The sequence below is a fragment of the Diadema antillarum genome, unplaced genomic scaffold (assembly GCF_040938485.1).
Source record: "Diadema antillarum isolate AM-2024a unplaced genomic scaffold, OU_Dant_1.0 seq00000182_RagTag, whole genome shotgun sequence".
Lineage (NCBI taxonomy): Eukaryota > Metazoa > Echinodermata > Echinoidea > Diadematoida > Diadematidae > Diadema > Diadema antillarum.
Genome location: NW_027271249.1, coordinates 1,651,502 through 1,671,266, shown reverse-complemented (window position 1 = coordinate 1,671,266; position 19,765 = coordinate 1,651,502). Strand labels below are relative to the sequence as shown.

General features: G+C 40.6%; 1 protein-coding gene across 1 annotated transcript; it reads right to left on the bottom strand.

The window, feature by feature from the left end:
• Positions 1-8,389: 8,389 nt before the first annotated feature.
• LOC139728498 (uncharacterized) lies at positions 8,390-19,765 on the bottom strand. The gene is made up of 2 exons (XM_071639437.1): positions 19,540-19,765; positions 8,390-10,461 (listed from the first exon to the last, which is right to left on the bottom strand). Exon 2 carries the CDS (start codon positions 10,459-10,461, stop codon positions 9,664-9,666), a length of 798 nt encoding a protein of 265 aa, XP_071495538.1. The 5' UTR covers positions 19,540-19,765; the 3' UTR covers positions 8,390-9,663.

Here is a 19,765-nt window from a genome sequence, read left to right as displayed (position 1 = left end):
CATTTTTAATATTAAGGCCCCTATCTATATATAAGCACCGCTTCTCCTGGGATTCCCGTCATCAAGTTTAATTGTTTTTGTTTTGCTCATGTTTACTTTGTATATAGTTATGTATCTTTGGGTGTCATTTTATTGTATACTCCTGATGATGGATAAATGACGATGAATAAAACTGAACTAAACTGAACTGAATGTGCCCTTTAGCCCCACCCTAAAAAAGGAACAAAAAAAAAAAAAAGAACCCAAGCACATCATCAAAGAGAGAGAGAAAAAAAAAGCAAAAAAGCCAATCAAAATCTTGATGGGTCATGGGTAAAGAGAAGGAAACCGACGGCTCAAAGTGATCTTTACTTATTGCCTAATTTTGCTGACCGTGGACATGTTTGAACCAGACCAGTTTTATCAATAAGACAAACCTGAAGGAAAAAGCAAAACTTTTGGGTCTCCGAAACAACCTTTGATGTTTATGATTCGGATGATAAGTTCATAAAACATGTCTTTTTCACAGATTACACCATTACGTATAAACGTGATAATCAAACCGTTGGGTCAGTGGAGAGAGAGAGGGAGCTGTTATTTCTGCTTTATTTATTTCAAAAGGGAGGAGATTACGATCGGGATTTTCTTTTGTATTCATGTTCTATTCCTTTCTAACCATCAGTAGATCTAATATCTATATCCATTCATCCATAACTATCGACTACTATCTATCTATCTGTCTATCTATCTATCTATCTATCTATCTATCTATCTATCTATCTATCTATCTCTATCTATCTATCCATCTGTCTGTCTATCTATCTATCTATCTATCTATCTATCTCTATCTATCTATCCATCTGTCTGTCTATCTATCTATCTATCTATCTATCTATCTAGATTATCTATCTATCTATCTATCTATCTATCTATCTATCTGTATTCAATTCAATCATTTTTCCAATCATCGAAAATCAAAAACATAGTACAAAGTATACATGCGATGAAATAATATTGTTCAAACGTTTGCAAAAGATTCATGAAATATATATACGAGACAAATTATAGAACAACATATGTGTACAATAATTAGAAAAAAAACACTGTATAAATACTTCGTGGGCGAGCGGAAAATAAATTCGATTATGGAAAATAGTGATCCACTAAAAAGCAAAGCTTGTAGGACGTGGATCGCTAGATAAATAATGAGTAAATGATATACTATTCTGTAACAATATACATGTAATTATTTTGAGATACACCGGTTGGGAAAAAAAATATATAGATTACCAATGCTAGTGCCCGGACCCTGTTCACTGAACCACGTGTACCAGGAAAATATGACAAGGACAACACACATTCTTCTTCTAAGGGAGTAGTATCAAAATGTTATATTGCCTGGGAGGCTATCTAAAGAATTACTAAAAAGCATAACTTTTGTTTTTTTTTTTTGAATATTTAATGACAATTTATTTGCGTATATCCATTGTATAACCTTTTTCAGTTCTTCATTGACTGTTCTTATTAAAATGTTTGGGTCAGGGTGGGAAAAAAAAAGGTTAGAGTCATCCGCAAATAATATGAATGATAGTTTCTCCGAGGATCTATGAAAATCATTAACATAAATAATGAATAACAATGGGCCTAATAAACTCCCTTGTGGAACACCACATGCAATTGTTTTACTTTGAGAGTCAAAGCCGTTGACATGTACAAATTGATGTATAATGAAGAGCTTGCTTCCAAAAGGTGCTAAATCCATTTAAAATGATGGATGTAGCGCCTTTTGGAAGCAATCTCTTCATATATATCTATCTTTCCACCCATCATATCTATCCATTTAGAGTCCATCCATCCATCTATCTATCTATCTATCTATCTATCTATCTATCTATCTATCTTTGTTTCTACCCACCATATCTATCCATTTATCCATTCATCCATCTATCATCTATCTATCTATCTATCTATCTATCTATCTATCTATCTATCTATCTATCATTCTATCTATCTATCCTGTCAACTGTCTGTCCCTCTGTCCGTTTGTCTGTCTTGTCTATCTATCTATTTATTTATCTATACACCTATATATACCTATCTGCATTATAATCATTATCTAAATAATTATTTGTAGCTGTTTATTTCCTTGGTATTATCTCGGTAACAAGTGACAGGCATAGTACACCAGTAAAGTTTACCCAGCATCCCATATATGTACATGTAAGGGACCTATACGCAAAAGAGGGAGATCTAGCTATGAAAGACTATAGTAAAGAGTCAAAAGAACTCAGTTACCACTGAAGTGGGCAGTAGTCCCAAACTAATTATGTTAATTCATTCAGAATGATGTGGAAGCATGCTCCCTAGAGGAGCACTCAGCAGTATGAGATATAACAATGAAATCCCTTTGAGTGATGATGATGATTACAATGGTGCAACAGCAACGACGACTACGACGACGACGATTACGACAACAACAACAACATGGCCGAAAAGAAATATTTTGTCGAGTTAGGCATATAAGGTAGGCCTACGAGATTCATATTAGTTGTGCATGCATTTTTTTTTTGTCTCTGGATAAAATTGTACTTTTAAGTTTAGCTACGAGTAACTGTACCTTCACTCACTTATATATCAAAACTATGAGTATCAAACCATCTACAGTTTGTATTGGAAAATGCGGGAATAAATCAAACAACACAGAGCAAACGATGAAAAAAAAAATACAAGTAATGGTCATAACTGCAATGACTTTCTAGGAATAAAAACGAAATAGTTGTAAAACAATGGTGCTTTTTTATGAGCCCCCCCCCCCCCATCCATTTCAAGCTCAGTCTCTCATGATGATGGTCTCCTGCATACTAGTATGCAATAATTATCTCAGTTATCTACCGGAAAATACTATGCATCTTGATTGCAAATTTCATTATGCTATACTCACTACTGCACAATATTCCATTTCTTATGCTTATTTTGTGTAATGTTATGTTATCATCTTAAATCACTGCACTTATTATTTGTCTTTGTGCTTTTGAAACGTATATTTAATTTGTACTTGATAGAGTGCAGGAATAAATCCAACCAAACAAACATTGATTAATATTATGATCCTTGTTCATTCGTACACTATGGCCTTCCTTCATGGTATCGGATCACGAATCGTGTTGTGAGTATAAGTAGGTACATGTAATAAAGGATCGCCATTGGTAATCTACTCGAGTATCAGAAGCCCGACGTAATACTGTACCACCAGTAGATATGAGATTGTGGTTTACGCATGATAGTAGACCAGCCAAACCTCAAAAAAGGCTCTAGATAAGGATTCGACGGCATTTTTTGTTAATGCTCCGTTCTCATACTGAAAGTCATGCAAAAATACTAAGGAATAGCGTACGGCCGGATGTCACGCGCATTTTTGCCGAAAAATTTCATTTTTAGCACAAAATTCAGAAGCATGTCAAAAATCACGATTTTTATTTTTTGCTTGCATTCAATTGATATTTGAAAGATCATGAGTTTCAATTGTCCCTTTTAATGAAATTGCAATTTAAATGTGTTTCCTTAGCAATCTAAAAAGTCATTTTGTACAGCCATATATGGGGCTCTCAAATGTTTGGGTGTTGTTTTCTCGAAATAATATTCACAGATTAATCAACGTTCTGCAAAGTTTGTTTTTCCAAGCTAATTAGATGATCTTCCAAAAGTAATTTAATGTTTTATAAAACTACAAGTGCTTCTTTAATTGAATGTGTCAATATTATTTCTAGTTTTCTTGAAGAAATCTTTACTTTTGATCAAAACTCTGAACTTGCAGGAACTCAGAAAATGCATTTTCGAGCATTTTCCAGTAGCCCCGCGCAGCTTGTGTGCGTGCGAATACTTAATACGTGTGCGTACGTCTACCCCTACGACCTACGAGCTAGCTACAGGTAAAATCTCTCGCGCGAGAGCTGCATGTTTCGGTCGTTGAGTTGGAAACGTGGTGACTGAAAAAGGGACTATTTCCTTCGAATGTAAGTAACTTAGTAAATAAATACATAGTTCTTTATTGCACTGCATAACGGAACTTAAAAAACTGTTTTGATCTAACAGTTAGATATACAACTTTGATCTGAGACTTGGTTAATATCAAGGTTCAAGCGCTAGTACTACTGTAGCGCGAGAGTGTATCAAAACAAAATAAAATATACAAATACATCCAATCTCTCATCACACTATCTTGGCTGCTGCCACCACATGATTTAAGGAGACATGACCTCCAGGACTAAACGACCAACTTTGTCATTCAGCCCTAATTCACCAACGACACTTACCAGCTACGAGACAGAGTAGGAGGAGGGGGGGGGGGGGGGATACCGACTTCCTATTCATTCGCAGATCTAGTTTGCACTTGAGCTGTAGCGGTCTGTTGTAAGCACGTGTTTGAGTTTCTGCAATACACTACTGTCTGTGACGTGCACTACTTATCACGAGCGAGCCATGGCCTCGACTAGTTTTACGTGTGAATTGAGGTAAGCTTTGTAAATGCAAATGATTGTGTAATGGATGTGATATTAGCTGTACAGCATATTTATTTGCAGTAAGACTCTAACTACATATTCTGTATGTAATTTACCGGTATTGCCATGCTCAACTCGATAACTGCACACACGCAGTCACGTAAACAGTCATAGCCAAACTGTCAGCTTCATAACATTCCACACACTAACGTTAGCACGTGCACAACACAACCTCCACACTACTGGCCCTGCACTCCTACAAATAACTGTTCTCGTTAATGTAAACTGGTAGCACACTACACTCTCATATTAAGCCGAGTTTTCGATGGACGTGAGCCTGTCTGGATTACGCCTAGACATCTTGCCACACCTAATATAAAATGTTGTTATTAAGAATAATTAGGAGAATTAAGTTACACTACCGTAGTCTACATTACCTCTTGTGCTACTTTCAGATCAATCAGTGGTATCACCAACAAACATCACTATGAGCACAGACACAAACATGTCCAATAACATCGCTGTCATTCGCTCAACGACATACACAAGTCACATGCTAGCCTTTGCAAAACCATCAGCTTGCAACCATGCCACTCGTGTAGACCAACTAACAATAATTCTAAGTTACTCAAGTATGTAACATTCAACTGGAACTTTAATAACAGAGTACCAACTCGGACTCTGATCTCAACAATATGTACATAACTAGAACAATTTGGTCGTCACCAAGAAAGCCATAAATCAGCAATCAACATGAAAATTGCCTAAGTCTGTGACAGTGTCTGCCACAGTGTGTGTCTGTGACAGTGTGTGACCCCACAACAAAATACTAAGTGTCAGCACTTCATACAACACTGCCATGTTCATACTAATCATTGTTGGCAATGTCCACACCATATCTGATTCTGAGTTGAAGTCCTCACAATTTGGACCACACTACCACGTAGGGAATTTCTAAGTGTCACTCATATCACAGAATGACTAAGTTGTCTCAATTTGTCCCATACTTTAGAATATCAGTCTATCAGTACTACTGCCCTCAAAAATTCTAAGTCAGTGCAGTTTGTACTTCACTATCAAATATCAAATTGCTAAGTATCACTTCAAATGTCCCAAAAAGAAATGTCTAAGTTGGGAGAATTTGTACCCTGCTCTCAGGTAGCAAATTTCTTAAGTGTCAATACACGCATCTCTGGAAAACATCTAAGTGGTGGGAGTTCGTACCTCACTATAAAATATTGAAGTCCTAAGTATCGCTTCACATGACCCTCAAAAATTTCTAAGTTGGTGCAACTTGCACCTCACTATAAAATATTGAAGTCCTAAGTATCACTTCACATGACCCTCAAAAATTTGTAAGTTGGTGCAACTTGTACCTCACTATCAAATGCCCAAATTCTAAGTGTCAGTACACTCACATCATAAAATATCTATCTAAGTCAGGTGCAATTTGTACCTCACTATCAAATGTTCAGTTTCTAAGTGTCGGTTCACTCACAACTTGAAAATGTTTAAGTCAGCGCAATTTGTACTGCACTACCATGTTTCAAATTTCAAAGTGTCAATTCTCATACTATCAGTATCAACTCCTGAGTGTTGATACACCCATCTCTAGAAAACTTCTAAGTTGGATAAATTTATACCTCACTATGTATTAGGTTTCAAATATCCTAGTACAGCTCTATATGTATGGTACTACTCATCGGTGTTACACAAAGTGTCTTGGAATATTCAACACTGTTCGTGTCTTATCTCTCAGAATTCTGAGTACCTTCAACTCGTACTGTACAACCTTAAGTGTCACTTCCCTCTCAGAATCCTAAGTGGCTTCAATTTGTACCACACTTCCTTGAGTAACCTCAGAACTTCACTGCACTATAGATTTACAAGATGAGTGGGGGGGGGGGGGGGGGGGGGGGTAGGGAAGGGTAAGGGATTGGGATAAAGTAGATTATAGGGCAATGATTCACTTGTGTGTGTTTCGTTAGACTTCTATTCCACATAAGTCTAAGCTTATGGACCTTTTCTTTCCTACAGCTTTATAAAGATTGACCCGTACCAGGCATCTCCTTTGCCTATCCTACTCACTCTTCTTAATATACACGTCAACCGACCCAGTAACTGGCCAAGTTACTTTCCTCTTTCTTCCTAATAATTCCTAAACCATCCTCCTCTCAGGGAAACAAGCAAAACACGGAACCACCCCAGGCTGCTCACATCACTCACTGTGTCGGTGACTGTGGCCCCTACTCAACCCACGTCTATGTGCATACTCTGGCCTCGAGCATAAACTCCCAGGTATCACTACCAAGGTAAACTTTATAAGCTACTGTCTTCAGGTCTTGGGTAGCCGACATTCCCAAGCCTCGGCCCTTGCCGTCTGTAAGTCTATTAACTATCACAGCACATCTCTACCTTCGACGGTTAGAGACTCAAAATAAAAAAAATATCCTTGGATATTCAGAATTATAATAACTTTCAATATTCTCACTCTTATACTCTGTATATTAGGGAATTCCTTATTCACTCTAACAACCAATAAATATCACCTTGGAGTACACCATTACCTGGGGACCAAGCCTAGTCAGGCTATTTCTACAAAGTATCAATAAGTAAACGCCAATATTTCTCGACTTAGAAATTTTCCCCATCAACCAGCCTTGACACACTCTTTTGTTTGTTGCTTATGAGACACACTCTGATTCTCCTGAAAATATACCTTCAGCTTACATTTTAACCACAAGTTTTACCAACCTATGTCATAATCCATAAATCTGTGAACTACCCAAAGTTCAAATTTAACATTTTCCTCAGAATGTACTTCATCCAAATTCATATCATAAACCGATAATCAAACAAATTGCCATCCATGTTTTTCCCACATTTAAGCAATTGATCAATTTCGTAAGCCAGTAGTCGAACAAATCTAGTCGTTTTCCCTCATTTTGTCAGTCCTACAAAAATATTAGACCAAAATCCCCGGATCCCAAATGTAATTTTGTTTTGTCATTTTCTCGTTGCTGGGCTGCATGGTGCCTGTAAAGTATTTAATAAAAGTTACACAAACAAATGAAATACATCGTGTTCTCATACTTTTCCTTGTAATCCAATTAGATGGTATCAAACCAATGACATGACACTTTCAACTTCATATCAGTTATTCTGCCGTATGCATTCTAATCATGGATTTCTGCTTAACAACTTACCACATCAAACATTCTGAATGTGATATAAATACAATGTACTCATATGATTTTAACATCCTTCCAAATATTATTACCCTCACTTTCTAATAGATAAACGTTTAAATCTCATTCTATATTCTAACCTCTATCTAATCTATCAGCGGTTGAGAGAGAGAGAGAAAGATAGAGAGAGAGAAGAAAAAGAAAATCAGCACATCGTATATCACTACTGGTCGGAGAGACAAATTGGTGCAGGCTAGACTGAAAACTTGGCCGCAGTATCTAAAGTCGCGCTACAGACATGACCGAAACCATGTCTTTATTTGAACCAGAAGCTAAAAAAAAAAAAAGGTTTCACCGAAACATTTAAAAAAAAGATTTCACCTCAACCAACATTGCCTCTGAACACCGACAAAGAGAGAGAAAGAGAAAGAGAGCAGTGTCTACACAGACACTTTTGACAATTGCAAAAATATAACCATCTATTCTATCCCTAGAGTCTACTCACTCTGAGAAGATGCGTTGAACTATTTAGGAGCTGGAAGCTAGGATGGGAGAGGAGCTGAAACTGCAATATATGGCTGTTGAGAAGGATCAGGTCAAAGTGCAAGTGAAAGTTTTGACCCTTCACTTTTGTCAAGCTTACCCGACGGCAAGTTCCTTTCCGTCAGCCTTACTAATGCTGAAAGCTTATTGGTTGAAATGCATTGCTATAATGAGCTTTGATTGGTTAATATTTTTTACACTTTCACTTCAGCTGCAGAACTGACCAATAAGAGTTCAATAATTAGGCGGGTGATTCAATCCAGTGGATCCTGCAATTGCCGTTTCACTCCTCAAAATACACATTTTTAAAACCTTTCTAGCGTATAAATGTCCTCATTTGACACCACATTCACTAGACATTTCTGGATTCTTGATGCTCGTAACAAAAACATCTTCCATAACATTGCCGTGGCAATGATTATAAGCCTACAAGGCAAAACATCCAGGGTACGCTCTATGCAAATGAGCTCTAACGGGGGCAGGGTTATGTTCCAACATCAGTACCCCTTAGCTCACCCTTGCCTCAAGTCACTCATCCCTTCTCTACTAAATGTGATTGGCTGAGAGTTTTTGCGGACAGAGCAGCGATTGGTTAGTAGTAAAGTAGCATGCCGCCAAAAAGAGACTTAGTTAACCAATCAGATTCTGAAGAAGGGATTGACATTTGGATCCCTCTGAAGTTCAATTTGCGACAAAAGAACCTACTTTACGTCCACTTCAGTAATGCAATCTGCAATTCTGTGCATTTCATGCAATTGCCAGAGATATATTCTCGCTCTACACAGAAATATATGCTACGTACGCATTGTGATACAAAGATTATACGCGTACAAGTCCAATTCTCCTGGGTGAGCTATATGCAAATGAGCTCAATGCGTGTGTGAAACTGGCTGAAAATCACGCACGTGTTAAACAATGCTGTGTGTATGCGATGCGCGTACCCAGGGGCCTTGCCATCGGCATCAATCACGTGCTAGTGTGTGAAGGTGACCTTGACCCTTTCTACTCACATTATTTGTAAACAATCATTCTACTATGATGGAACCTAGCAGCCTAATTTTCATCAGCTAAAGTCAATACACTTGTACATTGTTTACCGTATACATGTGCCTCAACATTCTCGCATCGTAATGACATTGCCATGCATGGGTAATGCACTGTACTTATGAATATAGCCTATTTCAACACTCAGTCTTACAATTGCCAGTAAACCTCTTTATATGGCATGTATTTAACTGTATATCCTGTAAATGGAATAAAGAAAAAAAAATATGGGGGGGGGGTACCACTGTCACACTGCCCCCTTTCTTTTAATTCGCCGTCCCGGCGACTTTCTATACACTCGTTCGAATAAACTTCTCAATCGATTTGAATTGAAAATGTACAGTCATTCACTAATTCACCGAATGCTAGTATTTGCATCTGCTAACTCATTTACATCAATGTCTCTCCATTTATTCTTCCACAGATTCATGGAGGTAGAAATACCGCTGGCTGCGCTCTTGGACCCTATCCTCTCCGTCCTTCACACGCTGGTGAGTTGTGGAGTGGATACAAAGCTTCTCAATGGTGAGGTAGCCTGTCGGGGGACTCCTCAACAGGATTACCAGCTTGACGCGGCCACCTTCGGTTGTCAGCTCTACCGTGTCCATGGCAGCTGCGTTGTTGGGGACGATGGGTGTCTCACTGTCGTCAGCATGGACATCGATGGAAGCGGGACTTCCCTCCGCCATGGCCTCATCCGCCTTGTCAGCTGCCGTTTGAGCAGGGAGGGGATCCTCATCCCCAGACTCACTCGAGGTTTCCCAGCTGCAGTGGGGCCGATCCAGACTGCGAGTTGGAGACTGGAGACTTGGAGACTTATCAGCCTTCCTGGGAGTTGGCTCAGGGGTCGCCTCTTTTTCCTCCAGCACTGGTACGTCTTTCTTGGATGCTCGCCTCCTCTTCTCTGCTTCCTCCCCTATTCTCTTACTTATTCTTCGGGCCATTTCCTTCCGCTTCTTCCTCTCCTCTGCCTCCTGCCTCCTCATGAAGCGGGCAGAGGCCGCCGCGTGAGTAATGTAGTGGGCCTCGTCACGCCTGGTGGGATGTTGTCGTGCATAGTGACGGGCGAGGTCGCCACGGTTGAGACTCTCGTAATCACATCTGTTGCAGGTGAAAGTTAGCTCTGTATGATGCGCCAATTGTACGTGATCTCTGAGCTTCTCAATAGAAGACCGCGCATAGGTACACACTGGACACTTGAAAAGCATCTGTATTACATGAACAAACAAAGACAAGGAGGGAAAATGGTAAATTCACTTGATTAGGATCTTTACTTGTCTTGATACCGTCGTGGCTTAACTCTCTTTCTTGGGGGATTTCTGCGGGCCCTCAGCTCTTGTAGCCAGTTCTTCATAGGGGGACCAAGGTAGGTCTTAAGACGATCGAGATGCACAATCTTAGGTTTACTACGACTAGATTCTTGGATGCGGTACACTACATCAGATAGTCTGTGTGTAACAAGGTAAGGCCCAGTCCACTTGAACATTAACTTAGGGCAAACACCTCGCCTCCTGTATGTACCATGCAGCCACACCCAGTCCCCTTCATTATAGCTTCTTAGCTGTGTATTTCTGTCATATGTACGTGCTTGTTTTTGGGCAGCTAGTTTCAGCTTATGTCTTGCATTGTCATGTACATCATGAAGTGTCTGTCGCAACTCAAGCGCATAGTCTGATTGTTCTTTCTCTTCTCTTTCAGGATGAGGGGTTGCAGTCATGACGTCGATCGGAAGTGTAATCTCCCTGCCCATCATCATCATGGTCGGTGTTTCACCTGTAGACTCTTGGACTGCAGTGCGATACGCTAACATTGCGAAAGGAACTTTCTCATCCCAGTCACGTTGATTTTCTTCTGGATTGAGGATGGACGCTACCATACTGATGAGGGTACGATTGAATCTTTCCACGAATCCATCTCCCCTTGGATGGAATGGGCATGTTCTAGTCTTTTTAATGCCAAGCAACTTACACACTTGTGCCATAAGATTAGACTCAAAGTTCCGTCCTTGGTCACTGTGTAATTCTTTAGGCACTCCATACCTGCAGACAAACTCTTGCACAAATATTCTTGCTATTGTACTTGCTTCCTGGTCCGGCAGTGGATAGGCTTCTACCCATTTGGTGAAGTAGTCTCCCACTACAAGTATGTACTTGTTTCCATTCTCAGTCTCGGGTAGTGGTCCCAAAATGTCAGCTGCCACTCTTTCAAGGGGGGCTCCCACTTGATACTGCTGGAGGGGTGCTTTATTCTTTTTCGGGGGATTCTTCAGTCGTGCACACACTGTGCATTCTCTAACTGTTGATCTGACATCAGCAGCCAAGCCAACCCAGTAGTACCTTTGTTGCGCCTTGTGCATCAATTTATTAACTCCAAGATGACAGGCTGTTTTGGCACTGTGTAGTTCAGTCAACACTCTGTGTCGAAGAGAACGTGGTAAGACAGTTTTCCAGCTGATTTCCCTCCCATCAGCTGATTCCCATCTCTTCATTAGGACTCCATCTTTGACTTCTAATAGATCCCAATTTATCCAGTAAGTCTTGACGGAGGAAGAAAGAGCAGAGATATCTTTCCATTCAGGCCTGTGTGCATTTTCTTCTTTCCAACAAAGTACATGCTTGATATCAGGATCACTTAATTGTCCACGGCGTATGTCTGTCGTCGTGATGGATGGTGACAAGCTGATTGCTTGTATTCTTTCTGTGATTTCTGACTCCATAGCTGTGAATATACCATCCAGTGCTTGTGTAAATCACTCCATTCAATCTACGCATAGAAAATAGTAACAGGCAACCGTTATGAATAACAATTATTTACAACATTCACTTCACTGTCATATCTACTCCTTATTACAGACATCTGCCAGCTGACCACACTGTGCACAGGGGCGACGTGAAAGTCCATCTGCATTGGAATGCACTCGACCAGCTCGATGCACAAGGGTGAGTTTGTATTGACTTATTACTTCAAGCCAGCGAGCTAGTTGTCCCTCAGGGTTCTTGAAGTTGAGCAGCCATCGCAGTGCTCCATGGTCTGTTCGCACAGTGACTCTCTGTCCATACAAGTAAGGTCTGAATTGCTTCAGAAAGGTGACTACAGCAAGGAGCTCCCTCCTCGTGACGCAGTAATTCTGTTCTGCCTGTGAGAGTGTCCTGCTCGCATATGCAATGACTCTTTCTCTTCCATCATGCTCCTGTGACAGAACAGCTCCGATAGCATACTTGCTTGCGTCAGTGTCTAGAATGAAATCTCGCCCCATTACTGGATAAGTGAGAACTGGTGCTGTGACGAGTTTCTCCTTCAGTGTTTGAAATGCAGTCTCACATTCGGATGTCCAGATGAAGGGATTTTCTTTCTTGGTGAGTGCTGTGAGGGGTTTTGCAACATCAGCAAACTTGGCGATGAAACGACGATAGTATGATGCCAGCCCCAAAAAGCTCCTCACATCTGTTGCATTGCTAGGCGTTGGCCAGTTTGCCACTGACTCTACCTTGGCTGGATCAGTACTCACTCCTTCCTCTCCTACCACATGGCCAAGATACAACACTTGTGTTTGGAATAGCTGACACTTCTTTGGCTTCAGCTTGAGCTTAGCCTCTCGTAGCCTTGTGAAGACAACTTGCATCCTTGCTACAACTTCATCAACTGTTGGTCCAAAAACAATGATGTCGTCTAGATATATGAGAAGTATTCTCCACTGAAGACCAGCAAACACATTCTCCATCAAACGTTCAAACGTAGAGGGGGCATTGCAAAGCCCAAATGGCATTACCTCAAATTGAAATAATCCACCTGGCACAACAAATGCAGACTTGAGTTTTGCATCCTCATCGAGGGGAACCTGCCAATATCCAGCAGCTAAATCCAGTGTGCAGAAATATTTGGCACCCGACAGATAGTCTATGGATTCGTCTATTCTTGGTAGGGGGTATGAATCTTTCACCGTGTGTTGATTTAACATCCTGTAGTCGATGCAGAAACGTTTCGAGCCGTCTTTCTTGTCAACTAACACCACCGGTGATGACCACGGGCTTGCAGAGGGAGTGATGATGCCTCGGTCGAGCATGCTCTGTACTTGCTCTTCAATTTCTTGTCTTTGTCCCATGGGGGGTCGCCTTGGTCGTTGACGAATCGGGGCTGCACTCGTTGTGTGGATGGAGTGTTTGACTTTATCTGTCCTGCCAAGATCATGATCTCCTTCACTGAATACATCTCTGTTTTGGGAAAGAAGACTTGCAAGTTTGGCATGGTCAGTTTCATCAATGTTTGTCAATGATCTGTGATACAAGTCATGCAAAAACTCTGGTACTGTAGGGGGAGCTGTGACTTCAACTCGTCTGGTCAGAAAGGATGCATCTCCTCCCATTGTACATGGTATGCGAGCACCATTACAGTACATCTCACAATGATGACAGTCAATAAGGCTTCCAGTTTTGCTAAGAAAGTCCATTCCCAAGATGCCTTCATTCTGTATGTCTGCAACTACAAACTCTGTTCTCAGCATAGATTTTCCCAGCTTCACATCAGTAGTCAATGTTCCATAAGCTTTGATTTCTGCCCCACTAGCTTGTTGCAGTCTAACGTCAACATGCTGCAACTTTTCACTTCGATCATTCTTCAACTTGCTACATACATTATAATTCAAAATAGAAACTGTAGCTCCAGTGTCAATAAGAAATCGAACTCTAACACCAAAAATCTCAACAACAACAAACATGCCATCCTCTTCTTCGTTGATGGTGCAAACAGTCTGTGAACTTGTAACTTGTGTTCCTTGTAATTCTACACCTGCTGGCCATGCTTTTGAGTTGGCCGTCCCCTGGCCCACTGGGAAGGCCTCCTGTCGTTTCCCTGTGCTGCTTGGGCTGGGCACTGTCGACTGATATGACCTTCTTGGTTGCAATAGTAACACACAATTGTTGGCTTGACCTGTTTTGGCTTCACTGTCAAATTCTCCACAAGTGTAGTAAGTCTCTGAAGACCAGATTTCAACTCTTCAATCTCCCTTTTTGTCTCACTTGCAGGCTCTGGTTGGATATTGGAGCTCATCTGACGGACATAACGAGCTGGCTTGTATCTGTCCCGTACCTTCTCCGACTTCATAAAGGACTCGGTGGCGAGAGCTGCCTGGATTGCGCCATCGAGTGTGACAGGGTGGGCACGGAAGATAGCTGCACGAATTTCTGCCTCGTCAATCGCCTCCGAGAAGTGACCCTTAGCAAGCCGCTCTCTCGCATCGTCATCCAGCTCAGGATATGCAAGCTTTGACAGGTCGCGAATAGCCTGGCCGAGTTCTTGCAGAGATTCATCCTTGTATCGTCGCCTGGTTCTGAGTTCAATAAGGAAGTTTTCTGCCTGTTCGCCTGGGCCAAACCGCCTGCCCAAACGAGTTACCAGCTGACTGTATGTGATGGGCACTCCTGCCGGTAGATTACTCAGAACTTTCAAAGCTGGCCCTTGCAACCTCGTCGCTAAGTACTGACCGGCTTCCATGTCACTCCAGCCGTTTAGCTGCATACAGGCGTCGAAGTGACGGCGATAATCCATCCACGGTGTCTTGCCTGCAAATCGCTCGGGCAAAACGTCTTTACGGCCTTGTGTGCTCTGTACTTGTCTCCCCATCGCCTCTGTCACATCTTGACTTGAAATATAACTTGGATTTCCGCGGAACTCTGTCGCAGTGTACACCTGACGCCTCTCTTGCGGGACAGCGTCCCCGAACTCTCCAACTTTAACCGCAACTTCGGGATCCGCGGAGTCAATAGCCCATCTCTTTGAACTGTCGTCTTGGATGCTTCCATCTGCACCAACTCCAGACAATGCACTGGCAGCCCTATTTTGTGTTTCTATGTCCATTATAACCCTGGACTGAGGAAAATGTATTATTTATTTATTTTTTTTACTACTATATTTTGCATTTATATTAAACCAGATTTCCTGTTATGAATTTCATTTAACCCATATTCGTTTTCACTTTTGTTTTTCTTTCAGAGTGTGTCTCTTGCAGCAGTAATAATTTTTTTTTTTCCTTTTTATTAATTTTCTAATATTTGTACTACTAAACATAATTATCATAGCTAGAGGCCAGAGTACAGTCCACAGTAACTCACACCTAACCTCACTATTCCTACATTACACTAGTGACTATTACTTCCTGTTCTACCAGTACTCCTTTCTCACTACACAGCAATTCCACCGATTCTCTTACGTTAACTAGGTGCACGGCAATCCCACCGCTGCCACCAAAAATATGTAGCGCGAGAGTGTATCAAAACAAAATAAAATATACAAATACATCCAATCTCTCATCACACTATCTTGGCTGCTGCCACCACATGATTTAAGGAGACATGACCTCCAGGACTAAACGACCAACTTTGTCATTCAGCCCTAATTCACCAACGACACTTACCAGCTACGAGACAGAGTAGGAGGAGGGGGGGGGGGGGGGGGGGATACCGACTTCCTATTCATTCGCAGATCTAGTTTGCACTTGAGCTGTAGCGGTCTGTTGTAAGCACGTGTTTGAGTTTCTGCAATACACTACTGTCTGTGACGTGCACTACTTATCACGAGCGAGCCATGGCCTCGACTAGTTTTACGTGTGAATTGAGGTAAGCTTTGTAAATGCAAATGATTGTGTAATGGATGTGATATTAGCTGTACAGCATATTTATTTGCAGTAAGACTCTAACTACATATTCTGTATGTAATTTACCGGTATTGCCATGCTCAACTCGATAACTGCACACACGCAGTCACGTAAACAGTCATAGCCAAACTGTCAGCTTCATAACATTCCACACACTAACGTTAGCACGTGCACAACACAACCTCCACACTACTGGCCCTGCACTCCTACAAATAACTGTTCTCGTTAATGTAAACTGGTAGCACACTACACTCTCATATTAAGCCGAGTTTTCGATGGACGTGAGCCTGTCTGGATTACGCCTAGACATCTTGCCACACCTAATATAAAATGTTGTTATTAAGAATAATTAGGAGAATTAAGTTACACTACCGTAGTCTACATTACCTCTTGTGCTACTTTCAGATCAATCAGTGGTATCACCAACAAACATCACTATGAGCACAGACACAAACATGTCCAATAACATCGCTGTCATTCGCTCAACGACATACACAAGTCACATGCTAGCCTTTGCAAAACCATCAGCTTGCAACCATGCCACTCGTGTAGACCAACTAACAATAATTCTAAGTTACTCAAGTATGTAACATTCAACTGGAACTTTAATAACAGAGTACCAACTCGGACTCTGATCTCAACAATATGTACATAACTAGAACAATTTGGTCGTCACCAAGAAAGCCATAAATCAGCAATCAACATGAAAATTGCCTAAGTCTGTGACAGTGTCTGCCACAGTGTGTGTCTGTGACAGTGTGTGACCCCACAACAAAATACTAAGTGTCAGCACTTCATACAACACTGCCATGTTCATACTAATCATTGTTGGCAATGTCCACACCATATCTGATTCTGAGTTGAAGTCCTCACAATTTGGACCACACTACCACGTAGGGAATTTCTAAGTGTCACTCATATCACAGAATGACTAAGTTGTCTCAATTTGTCCCATACTTTAGAATATCAGTCTATCAGTACTACTGCCCTCAAAAATTCTAAGTCAGTGCAGTTTGTACTTCACTATCAAATATCAAATTGCTAAGTATCACTTCAAATGTCCCAAAAAGAAATGTCTAAGTTGGGAGAATTTGTACCCTGCTCTCAGGTAGCAAATTTCTTAAGTGTCAATACACGCATCTCTGGAAAACATCTAAGTGGTGGGAGTTCGTACCTCACTATAAAATATTGAAGTCCTAAGTATCGCTTCACATGACCCTCAAAAATTTCTAAGTTGGTGCAACTTGCACCTCACTATAAAATATTGAAGTCCTAAGTATCACTTCACATGACCCTCAAAAATTTGTAAGTTGGTGCAACTTGTACCTCACTATCAAATGCCCAAATTCTAAGTGTCAGTACACTCACATCATAAAATATCTATCTAAGTCAGGTGCAATTTGTACCTCACTATCAAATGTTCAGTTTCTAAGTGTCGGTTCACTCACAACTTGAAAATGTTTAAGTCAGCGCAATTTGTACTGCACTACCATGTTTCAAATTTCAAAGTGTCAATTCTCATACTATCAGTATCAACTCCTGAGTGTTGATACACCCATCTCTAGAAAACTTCTAAGTTGGATAAATTTATACCTCACTATGTATTAGGTTTCAAATATCCTAGTACAGCTCTATATGTATGGTACTACTCATCGGTGTTACACAAAGTGTCTTGGAATATTCAACACTGTTCGTGTCTTATCTCTCAGAATTCTGAGTACCTTCAACTCGTACTGTACAACCTTAAGTGTCACTTCCCTCTCAGAATCCTAAGTGGCTTCAATTTGTACCACACTTCCTTGAGTAACCTCAGAACTTCACTGCACTATAGATTTACAAGATGAGTGGGGGGGGGGGGGGGGGTAGGGAAGGGTAAGGGATTGGGATAAAGTAGATTATAGGGCAATGATTCACTTGTGTGTGTTTCGTTAGACTTCTATTCCACATAAGTCTAAGCTTATGGACCTTTTCTTTCCTACAGCTTTATAAAGATTGACCCGTACCAGGCATCTCCTTTGCCTATCCTACTCACTCTTCTTAATATACACGTCAACCGACCCAGTAACTGGCCAAGTTACTTTCCTCTTTCTTCCTAATAATTCCTAAACCATCCTCCTCTCAGGGAAACAAGCAAAACACGGAACCACCCCAGGCTGCTCACATCACTCACTGTGTCGGTGACTGTGGCCCCTACTCAACCCACGTCTATGTGCATACTCTGGCCTCGAGCATAAACTCCCAGGTATCACTACCAAGGTAAACTTTATAAGCTACTGTCTTCAGGTCTTGGGTAGCCGACATTCCCAAGCCTCGGCCCTTGCCGTCTGTAAGTCTATTAACTATCACAGCACATCTCTACCTTCGACGGTTAGAGACTCAAAATAAAAAAAATATCCTTGGATATTCAGAATTATAATAACTTTCAATATTCTCACTCTTATACTCTGTATATTAGGGAATTCCTTATTCACTCTAACAACCAATAAATATCACCTTGGAGTACACCATTACCTGGGGACCAAGCCTAGTCAGGCTATTTCTACAAAGTATCAATAAGTAAACGCCAATATTTCTCGACTTAGAAATTTTCCCCATCAACCAGCCTTGACACACTCTTTTGTTTGTTGCTTATGAGACACACTCTGATTCTCCTGAAAATATACCTTCAGCTTACATTTTAACCACAAGTTTTACCAACCTATGTCATAATCCATAAATCTGTGAACTACCCAAAGTTCAAATTTAACATTTTCCTCAGAATGTACTTCATCCAAATTCATATCATAAACCGATAATCAAACAAATTGCCATCCATGTTTTTCCCACATTTAAGCAATTGATCAATTTCGTAAGCCAGTAGTCGAACAAATCTAGTCGTTTTCCCTCATTTTGTCAGTCCTACAAAAATATTAGACCAAAATCCCCGGATCCCAAATGTAATTTTGTTTTGTCATTTTCTCGTTGCTGGGCTGCATGGTGCCTGTAAAGTATTTAATAAAAGTTACACAAACAAATGAAATACATCGTGTTCTCATACTTTTCCTTGTAATCCAATTAGATGGTATCAAACCAATGACATGACACTTTCAACTTCATATCAGTTATTCTGCCGTATGCATTCTAATCATGGATTTCTGCTTAACAACTTACCACATCAAACATTCTGAATGTGATATAAATACAATGTACTCATATGATTTTAACATCCTTCCAAATATTATTACCCTCACTTTCTAATAGATAAACGTTTAAATCTCATTCTATATTCTAACCTCTATCTAATCTATCAGCGGTTGAGAGAGAGAGAGAAAGATAGAGAGAGAGAAGAAAAAGAAAATCAGCACATCGTATATCACTACTGGTCGGAGAGACAAATTGGTGCAGGCTAGACTGAAAACTTGGCCGCAGTATCTAAAGTCGCGCTACAGACATGACCGAAACCATGTCTTTATTTGAACCAGAAGCTAAAAAAAAAAAAAGGTTTCACCGAAACATTTAAAAAAAAGATTTCACCTCAACCAACATTGCCTCTGAACACCGACAAAGAGAGAGAAAGAGAAAGAGAGCAGTGTCTACACAGACACTTTTGACAATTGCAAAAATATAACCATCTATTCTATCCCTAGAGTCTACTCACTCTGAGAAGATGCGTTGAACTATTTAGGAGCTGGAAGCTAGGATGGGAGAGGAGCTGAAACTGCAATATATGGCTGTTGAGAAGGATCAGGTCAAAGTGCAAGTGAAAGTTTTGACCCTTCACTTTTGTCAAGCTTACCCGACGGCAAGTTCCTTTCCGTCAGCCTTACTAATGCTGAAAGCTTATTGGTTGAAATGCATTGCTATAATGAGCTTTGATTGGTTAA

Excerpts from the sequence above, each read along its gene's own strand:
- LOC139728498 (XM_071639437.1), bottom strand. The coding sequence starts at position 10,461 with ATGCTTTTCAAGTGTCCAGTGTGTACCTATGCGCGGTCTTCTATTGAG.